This window comes from Symsagittifera roscoffensis, chromosome 2 (assembly GCF_963678635.1).
Source record: "Symsagittifera roscoffensis chromosome 2, txSymRosc1.1, whole genome shotgun sequence".
Taxonomy (NCBI): Eukaryota; Metazoa; Xenacoelomorpha; order Acoela; family Convolutidae; genus Symsagittifera; species Symsagittifera roscoffensis.
In genome coordinates, this window is record NC_087063.1 from 36,925,993 (window position 1) to 36,936,890 (window position 10,898).

A 10,898-nucleotide genomic window follows, 5' to 3' on the forward strand; every position below is an offset into this window, starting at 1 on the left:
GTAAGACTACAAAATTCATCAAAGGCTCATTTTGAGACGAATCCAAAATATTAACCTCGAGGAAAAAGCTAAATCCTGAAAACCTCCGACAAAAACAGCCACAAAAACGTCCTTGTCAAAATAACGCTAGCTTGAAATACATTCAGATGTATATAAAAGTATTTTATCGAAGGTATTGCAGAAACATTACGTAACTAAGTGCAATTAGGCGAGTTTGTCTTCTTTGCAACGACGAACAGTTTGCTATTTATAATGAACTAATTTTCAATCGTAATTGCATCACTACCAGGTGACGGAGCTAGCTCAGGATCATTCTCTGCTGGAAGCACTAGTTAATGACGCTGGCATGCAGTGGCTGTCATTCACAGTGGACAGGCTGTGTCTCTTCGCAGCCCAGATTTGTGAAGGGATGGAGTATCTGGAGAAGAAGAGATACATCCACAGAGATCTGGCCGCCAGAAACATCCTCGTCTTCCGACACGACCTCGTAAGGCCAAAAACCACTTCCTATCACGACTGCAACTACAGCTACAAATTATATTGATAACATCAAAAGTTCACATCATTCCAGAAACTATCACCGCACATTCTCGTTAGTCCATAACGTTCACTCAAACTGTCAGAATTGCTTAAAATTCACAATCTAAACAACCTAAAATTGTTGACAAAACTACTCAATGCATGAGATGAGTTTTGTCACGACATACTTTGATCTACATTAATTAATTGGAAAGTATACATCTGGCATAACTTCTGACAGTGCACGGTCGGTTGGTTTTTACTTGCAAGCCCCTTATGTGTGTTAGGTGAAGGTGAGTGACTTTGGGCTGAGCAGAGTGCTGTCTGCTGGCAAGGACTACTACCAGACCCAGATAAAACCCAACCTCCGACTGCCCATCGCATGGTTAGTTACTTAGTTAGTTGTTCAAACTACAGTAAGATTAACAGACATCCTAGTTGTCAGGCATGGCCATACATCACATTTAAACTCAAGTCTCTATTAAGGAGTTCAAGCTATCGAAATAAAATATTGATAATCGATGACAAGTTATGGGAAAACATTTTAATAAAGCTCAGACCTTTCACTGACACGATCATAGTATCATACGATAGAAGTATCCTTGGTTGTCCAAGTCCTTGGCTGTTGTTTGACGACTTTTTCCATTTAAGTGATTTCCTGCAATCTTACGCAAACTTAATACAATCAAAAGACCATTCCGACCTCAGTATCATTGCGAAACAAAAATTTAATCAAAATCGAACAAAGGATTTTAAAAAGTGACCAAGCCTGCGCCTACCAAGGAAATGGTACTGACCAAATCGTCGTAGAACTCGCTGTTGATTTTCAAAAAGTTTCCAACATTTTGTTGACTTTTTATTTTTTAGGTCGACTAAATTGATTTTCTGAGCTCTGAAAAATTTAGAATTTAGAATTTTTAGGCACTTTTTTTTGAAAATTTTCAAAAAAATTGCGTTTTTTTGGCGCGCGATCTCCCCTAAGAACTAGTATATATTGGCGCATTGGCGTCGAAGGCGCCTTCAGAAAATTTTGAGGATCCGTCAGCCTTTGGGTCGGCAGGGGGTCGAATGCCTGAGGGGGAGAGGCGAGGTAACAAACTTCTTAAATATCTTCAAGTTCGTTAACTCTTAGAGCTTTCGAATTGCTTGGTTTCTACAGATGTGCCTAAAAATTGTACAACTTAAATCAGGGTTTGTCTTATACTCGCTCGCCTTGCTCATTTTTGATACCACTTTTTCTCGACTCAGTGAAAACGTTTTCGGAAAATTTAAAATCTCGGCTGACTCGTGGTTTCCAGGGCTTTTATATGCTATATCGCTCGGACCATTCTAATAATATTGCGCGGAAAAAATTGTGGAGCACCCGAATATAACTTTCATTGATGGGAGCAAAAAGAAACAAACTTTTGAGGGGTTCTGAAGGTGAACCAGTAAGAAACAACACGTTTTAGGGAGGGCGTCCGGGGACTGCTGTCCGATTGGTCTAGAGATTTTAGAAACAGCGATATTAAAAAAATTGTTGAACATCTTATATGACTTTTTGCGATGAAATTTTTCAGAGAACACAATCAAACTGAAATTAAAGGCCAGCAGAAAAAAAAAGAAAAATTAAAAGACTGAATTTAACTAAAGCCGGCACCCAGTCAGCAAAAGATAGTGCTCAGTTCTTACTAATAGAATAGTCTACAATTTGTCACGGAAAACTTCTATTAAATGCAATCCTATGCATTATACATCTTCATATTATTTTCACATAACTTCACCTGACTTGAACTACTATTTTACACTACGTTCAAATATCACTAAGTGCATCAAAAAAGTGGTGATACATTACAATAGGTGGTAACTTTAAGTTAAATAGCTGGATTGCTTTTTGTTATACTTCGCACAGTAATTAGATTTTATTTCAAAAGCCAAATTTTCGGCAAAAGAAGTGGAAAATTCGAGTTTTTGAATAACTTTTATCTGGCGGAGTAATATATTTACTAAAACTATCTTAGCAGCATGTACAATTGATTGAAAAAAAACTGACTATATAATGCATTATAGTTCTGAAATTTATTACATGCAAAATACTAAAAGTTACCACCTATTAAAACATATCACCCAAAAAGTATGCTTCACTATCAAAACTGATAACATGGAAAAAGAGCCCACTTTGATCATCCTTGCCAATTATAAGTACGAAACAGAGGCGAAGCGGAGCTTCGCAACACTTGCGATACAACAGAAACATAGAACGACAGATAGCTCAAAGAAAAGGAAACAAAAACCAATGAGTCGAAAAAGGTTATAACATTGTCGAAGATAAAAAAAGTTTTTTTTTTTCAAATAAGTGCCCTGACATTAATAGAAAAGAACATTGGGTAACTAAGTAGTCGCTCATTAAGCTGAAAATTTTTCAAAAAATTTTCGGTTGGCAAAAAATCATAGCAAGATTTTGCATCTAGTACCTGTAAGCATATATAGGCGGTAGATGAAGGTGGTATTTTAGTAAGCTTACCATTTTTAATATTCGCCATTCTGTGTACAATGTTATTTACGATAAAAATCCCGCTCCCGGTTGCATTACCCTGGTTTATCGCAAGGATTACATCAACAATACTAATTGAATTAGACTTGTTTAACCGGCGTTTTGCGACCATTTTTCAACGAATAAATTTTATTATTGCAGTAAATAATAAATCATCCAGAAGATACTGTTGAAAGAATTTTAACCAATCTACCAAGGGCTAGAGAAAGACGTCACTTCTCAGCCAGTACAAAACTTCTGGAGAGATGCCTGCGTTTAAAATAATTGAACGTTAGTGATAACTGAAAAATTTACAATATCAATATTGAAAGATAGTTTAAAAGTAAAAAAACATGACCAAATTAGTTGCATATTCAGGCGATTTTTTTCTATCTTATGTGGTGAAAAATTTACATTTATGTACATTTCCTAGTATGAAGGAAATAACTTATTTTTCCAATAAATACCAGCTAACAGATAATTAATGATACAAAGAAAATTCAAAGTTTTGAAAGTATTCATCAGATAAAATAAATTAGAGAAAATAGGAGGCTTGTATATTCGAGGGCTTGTCATATGTTCACTCAATGTCTACCATGGCAAAGAGCATCAGTTCAATCAGGCAAAACATATATTTTGATGAAATGCTCAAAAAATTACTTAGGATGTCTTAGGATGCTTCTTCATTATCCTCAAATAATGAATCAAATAGACCAAAAAATGTGAAAACTTTTCCCAAGCTTTTTCTAAGATTTATCTCCAAAAAAAAATAGTTTTTGAGAGATCCTTATGATCAAAAACATTTTTCACAAAACGCTTCATTCTATTCGAGATATTTTTCACAAAACGCTTCAAGTTTTTTCGTTTTTTGGATTATTTTATGACTCCAAATCTCATCAGAAGTTTTGAAGTGAAATTTGAGTGAAGCTATTATTTTTTGTGTTTGATCAAAATTTGGGGCAGACACAAAGCAATATACTCTTACTCTAATTTACTAAAAACTTCCGATGAGATTTGTTTTTGTTGGTGCCATAGGATGCTTTTTCATTAATTTAAAAATGACCAATCAATTAATATAAAAAAATTGAAAAAAAAAACTTTTTCTCAAGCTTTTTGTTCACTAGATTCGTGGCATAAAACAGTACTAAGGTCAGCATTTTATCTACGATTATAATATATCAACTTTAAATCAATAGTTCTAATTTTCTTCGATTCAGAATAAATAAGTAAGAGATAAAAAAAACTATTGTCGAGAAACAATTTAACTAGCATACTCCTATAGCGCCCATCATGAAGACGTTTAAATTTGAAGATTGAACTTATTAATGATCAAAGCTGACTTAGAGGTTATCTGAAGTTATTATACACTATCTTTTTTAAACTGAAAGTCAAGATGAACTATTCTTTCTTCGATTATTGTGTCACTTTCTTTTTATAATCAAAGCATTCAGGTTTGTTTGTTATCAGACACTTAATTGTATGATTGATTCAACAATACCCACCAATAAATTATTGTTATTCACCATTTACCACTTGTCAAAGGTCGAGTCGAGTCAATGTTTATTTCACAACTACCTCATTCTTTGAAGAATTTGTTCAAACAGCTGTCAACTATTCATCCAGCAACGATTGAATAACCATCACAGTTTCCACAAACTCAAGTCCAACTATTAAGCGTCATATTATCGAACCAGGGGCAGTACTAGCCCCCCTCCCCCCCCCCCCCCCCCCCCACCTCATTGATTCGACCCCCTCACGAACAAAAGATTCCGCCTTTGGCATTAATTTATGACAGAAGTTGACTTATTTCATGACATTTTGTCAGACTGAATTTGATTATTTTGCTTGGCTTTCAAGTGGAAAACGGATAGTAAAATAACCCTTCCATGGAATTTTTTGACGTGAAGCCCATAAATAAGTACTGTGCACTTTGATTAGAAATCTATTGATTAAATAAGATCGAGATTAGGTTGGTTAGCACTTCAAATTGTTTTCAGCCCTTAAATATATTTATCGTTGTATTTCATTCTTTTTTGGGTTTGTTCTTAGGTTAAAACATAATAATAACACTGGAGCCAAATTTTTCATATCGTTACTGGAAAAAACTTGGTGGTTTCTGATTGTTTTTTTTCTAAATGATTGTGAGCTTGACCACTGTGATTTCCGAAATCAAAAGCAAAATTAACATCTGAGACAGGTTGTTAGTTTAAACTTAGTGATTTCTGCTGGCTAAAACAAGAAACCAACAGTCTTTGAATTTTTACAATTATCTGTCAGTTTATTTTTTCAATATTATAACCTTTTTTGTCCACAATAAAGCTTAGCCAATTTGATTGTTGCAGTGAAAGTATTATTTCAAGTATTAAAAAAACAACCATAGCAAAAAAAAATTCCAAGCGGTTGCTTTGCTTTCTCCTTGATGTACAATAAGTGAACAGCATAAACGTTTCTTTCGAACATTCCTTACAAAAACCTGACATGGACAATAAAAACAATCGAGACGTAATGAACCTTTTTCCTTGCTTTCACAAAATATAAGATCTTTTTACGAAAGTTCGATCAATTAGAACTACTTATTCAAAGCAGACATTGAAAAACAACCCTATTTTTTGTGACTGAAACCTGGCTCAAAACTGATTAAATTTTTTTTCACTATTGATGGCTAACAGCCTCTTATAAGCTGTCCGCGTACAAAAAGAGGCAATGGATTAGCTATGTTTTTTTTAAGAAAAAACGTTCAAGTGACATATGTCAAGTTTTCTGCAGAAAGTTTCATCCAAGTTTTGTCAGTTCTGAGAAAATCTCTCAAAGTGAGAATATTTTCAGCGAACTTCCTCCAAATATGTTCCTCCAAATTCTGTAAATGACAAAATGTTGAGCAAACTAGAAAACATTGTGGACAGTTTATTGGCTGATCTATGCAACCAATATAAAATCTGGGGATGCGCTGATATTAATTTTGCTATTATGATCCAAAAGTCAATTAAACTAAAAGATATAACGGCAGGAAACAAAAACAGCTTGCAAAATAATGAACAAGCCGCCCGTGAAAACGAATACAACAAAATAGTTCTTGATTTGTTATTCTCCTTCTTTCGGGGTAGGTGTGAAATAATTGAGAACAATGTCATATCAGATCAAAATGATGTACACTTACAGCTGAAACTAAACAAGATATTGACTTTGAGTCAGAAAAAAGTATAATCGACGCTGCAAATGACTTCAAAAAATAAAATTGGGCAAACAAATGTCTTTCTATATGAAACACCAGTTCAAACGCAACAGAGAGAATATAAAATTTAACACCATGACCTGCATTCTCAGTCTAAATATTTTGCTAAGTAATTCATTTGAAAAAATTTTTCCTCCACAATTTTCTGGACTTTGCAAACACAAATTCTGGATTGACACTGGAAAAAACAAGAAGTCAAAAACTTTCATGATCAAAATAGCCCAGCAACTAAAGCTAAAATGGTTTAAAAGTTGGTATTTAGGAAAAAACGGGATTTTGATCAAAACTATAAAAGATATTACCGTCATCCTTTTAAAAAATTCAACTGTTTTAAAACGCTGAAGGATTTGAAAACAAATGTAAATTTCTGCAAGTAACAGTTTCGCGACAAAAAATCGAATGATTTAACAAACTCTTTGCATCAACCGGCAGTAAATGGCAAAATTCATTCCCGAAACCATCAAGAAAACGTTCTCAAAAAACATCACACCGTGTTCCGAAAATTTGAACGCAATAAACTGCAAAAGTTATGAAACAATCCAAAAGCAATACACTATTGTTTGGTACAGTACAATTTCCGTTTCATTAAACACCTAGAAGACTCGAATGCAGAGCCATTAGAGTTGATGTTCAATGAAATGTTTTTTTTTGGTAAGCTTCCAAAAAGCATAAGTGTAGCCAATAAAAGGCCAATCTATACAGGCGGAGAAAACCCTAACAATTTTTGGTAATTCTCACTTCTTCCAATAGTTGGAAAGGATTTCGAAGGGTAGTATGTATTCGTAAGAAAAAATTAAATGAATATTTCTAACTTCTTTTCAAAGACCAATTTGAATTCTGTGAGATACAATCAAATCCAGACGCATTTGTGATTCTAATTGAAGACAGAGAAAGACGTAAAAAACCAAGACACAAGCCCAACGAACTTTCCCCGACTTGAAAACTTTGATACAATAGATCAATCAGCACTTCTGATTCAACTTCATAGTTTTGGTTTTAGCGAGCCAGTTCATCAACTTCTTAATTTGTACTTAAAATTTGCAAACAGTACCAAAATAATTTGATACAAAAAAAAAACAAAACGAAAATTTGAACAAAAAGGGGCGCAACAGGGTTCAAATTAGGAAATTTTGCTTTTCATCTTTTACCTCAATGATCTATTGGCCATTGAACAATCCAACAACCCACTTGTTTTTTTTTGCAATGACAGAGTCTTGAGAAAGAGCACACAATCTAGAGATTAGGATCGGAGAAACTTAGACAAAGCAAACGCATGGCTTGAAGAGAAAAAATTTAATTTGAATAACAAAAAGACAAAAACAGTTATCTTCGTTAGAAAACCATGTCTAACTAAAGACCATCTGAAAAACAGGGACAATTACTAGAAGAGCTTTGATGCTTTAGGCAATTGGGCGTTCTTCTAGATTCGAATCTAAAATATCGTAATTAAATTTAAAAAATCAGAAACCGCATGCTTCAGTTCTCTGAACTCTTTTATCAAGTACCCAATCACTTATCCTAGAACAAATGATCACAGCGTTCAAAGTTAACACTCAACCAAATCTGCAATATGCAATCTTAGCTTATGCTAACACTGGTATCTCATCAATAACACCTATTGAAATGAAAGATAGAATTTTGGCACAGATTCTAACTTATTGTTAAACTTAGTTGCTAGACGAAACTAAATACTTTCAATAAAATAGTACAACGGCATTAATCCAACCATTTAGAATCAAACTTGAATTCTCTTAAGACCACAAAAATGGGGAGCGACAAAGCCGATGAACTTTGGTCGAAAACACTAAGCCAAAAAAAAATTTTTTCCACTGAAAGATTTTAATTAAGAAAGAGTATAACCATTAGCTCAAGCACCAGCGGATTTGGGGTGGGGGGGGGGTTGTGTTTGTGTGTCGGACTTTTCCTTTTTCAAGGATTCGACCCCCTACAAACGCTTTTTTTATTTAAAAAAAAACTTGCCTGCGGCGCAGAACATGTGGTCCTAATGGGGTCCTTATAGTGACTTGGAAGAGCTCAGAAAAACAATTTGGTCGACCTAAACAAGGTCGACAAAATTTTCGTTTTTTTTAAAACCCCCTCCCCCTCTCAAGAAAATCCTAGATCCGCCCATCAGCTGAAGCGTTATTTGAGTAAGGCTATGCTAGATAACATTGTTGTACCCGGTTGCATTCAATTTGCTGATCGTAAAGCTAATTAAATTTTATTTTAAGACAAGTTTGTTGCGGCAACATCTTCCGAGCTGATTAACTTGCACTTTAAGGCGACAAATCCTCGTGAGCAACAATTGGCAGCATTTCAAAAAACAACAGTTCATCGCAGAGCAGTTTGCTGTAATAGATTGCAACGATAGCGTGCAAAGGGGGAGGGCGACCGTCCCTCCCCCCTCAATTCTGGATGCCAAATTTTTCCAAAGGGACTCACCTTTGGCATAACTTAGCAACATCCATTTTAGGCTGACCAACCTCAAAAAAACGTTCTTAAGGCGCCAATATAATTAATTTCAAGGGGGGAGCGTGCGCCGAAAAAACGCGATTTTTGGCAAAATTTTCCGATAACTGCCCAAAAACGCCTTTTTTGCATGTTTTTTATAAAATGTTTGACAAAGAAGTCCTTATAATAGTTTCGGAGAGCTCGGAAAATCAAATTGGTCGATCTAAAAAAGAAGGTAAAAGGCAAAATGTAGAAGGTAAAAAGGCAGAAGGTAAAAAAAGAAGAACTACAGGCAAAATTCTCAAGAAACAGGCCAAAAAAGGCGTTTTTAGGCACTTTGTGGAAAATTTTGACCAAAAAATTGCGTTCTTTCGGCACGCGCTCGCACCTCAAAATTATTCATATTGGCGCCCTCAAAATTTTGAGGGAGCAAAAAATGGATGTCGTTAAATTATACCACAGGGGAACCCTTCGGAAAAGTTCGGCGACTGAGAAGGTAGTAGTAGAGAGTTGGTTGACTGTCTCACAATGTCACTCAATGTAATTCAGGTGTGCGCCGGAGTGTGGGAACTTCCTGAAATTCACGTCTGCGAGTGACGTGTGGGCGTACGGGGTGACCTTGTGGGAGATGTTCAGCTATGGTGCTCAGCCATGGGGAGATCTGAATGGGAATGAGATCATCCAGATTACAGATTTGCCCCACTGCAGAAGACTAGAACAGCCCTTTTCATGTCCCACTTTGATGTACAACTCACTCATGATGCGCTGCTGGGAACACAACCCACAAGAAAGACCCACCTTCGCCCAAATCACACAGCTGCTCCCAAAAGTAAGACTAATTTCACATTATTCGTAGATCAAGTGCGGTTAGAAAACAAGATAGACATTCATAGCCAAGAAGATTTTTGAAGTGACAATGAAATCAAGGAGACCACGAATAATTAAATTTCTGAGTTCCAAAGAAAAAATTTCGGTCTTCTGTAAGCTTTTTGAAGTTCAGGATTCTTTCATTTTTAAATAAAACAGACTTGTTAAGAAAACTGGATCAAAACGTATTTTTGATTCTGCTGTGATAAGTAATGTTAATAAACCACTTGCGAAACAAAGTCTACCACTTTTTCGCGACATTTCCACATTTGCAATTAGAGAAATTACGATAGTTAAGAACTCAATAGTTAAACTGCGAAAAATCAAAAGCTCTCCTATTTAAATATGGCTAATCTAAATAAAGCTTTAAATAGTAAATAATAAATTTGTTTCAATTTGTGCAATGATACAATAATATAAAAAAGTTATCATTGAAATAGCAGCCACTTGAACAAGCACAGCAGGTAATTCAACCTGTTGAAGCGATGCTGAGAATTTTCTGTAAAATACTATCTTATCTTGATCTGATTGTTTAACCTGTACTATTTATCCAGAAAAAAATGCATATCAAAGCAAAAAAAAATCGAACTCTTAATAGTTCACTTCTCTAGCATCTTATTATTGGGTTTTTTAAGGAAAAATATGTTTGATTTTAATTGCTTGACTTTAATTAATACGATGATTTTTTTTCGGGTGTAAAATTTATGATCCAATAACTTCAAGGCTTTATTACAAAAACAATTTGTCAAATTAGCTTCAATCTATCAAATAAAAATCTCTTATTTTGTACAATAAGCTGTCGATAGACTGTTTAGGCTCAATTAAAATTTCTTGAATGATAGTCTAATTGAAATTAATCGAAGGATTATTTAGTAACCGTTTTCGCACGGAGATTAGTTTCTTATAATTTCTTGGTATTTTTTGGGATGCTAGTGACTTTATTCTTTAAGTGGTATCAAGGCATTAGTCTAATTCTTGATTTGAAATAAAACTGTTCACTGTGCCATTTGCATGTTGAAATATCACTGTGGTCCCTGTAGAAATAAGTCAAAAAAACGTTCAACAAATTAATGACACACCGCTTGACTCTCAAAAAATTTTTTTACGAAAAGCCCTGCTTCCATTTTCTTTATTTTATTTTCGAGTTTTTGCATTTTTTTTAAAACTTTTTTAGATTTATAGCTCGCTAAACATATATTCAGTGCTGCTGTTTAGTTCTTTCCGCAAACAGTGAAAGCTAAGGTGAACTACATCAGACAGGACGAAGAGGAGCTGAACTTCAATGTGAACGACGTCATCTATGTGTTAGAAGAAAGG

At 34.7% G+C, this 10,898-nt stretch overlaps 1 protein-coding gene across 1 annotated transcript in view; it reads left to right on the forward strand.

Annotated features, from left to right (window-relative positions):
* Nucleotides 1–10,898, forward strand: part of LOC134840709 (uncharacterized) — a 53,596-nt gene that overhangs the window by 29,882 nt on the left and 12,816 nt on the right. The window contains exons 7-10 of the mRNA XM_063856699.1: nt 290–487; nt 807–904; nt 9,264–9,543; nt 10,797–10,897. Of these exons, the coding sequence (XP_063712769.1) occupies nt 290–487; nt 807–904; nt 9,264–9,543; nt 10,797–10,897 (677 nt within the window). The remainder of the gene's footprint in view (nt 1–289; nt 488–806; nt 905–9,263; nt 9,544–10,796; nt 10,898) is intronic.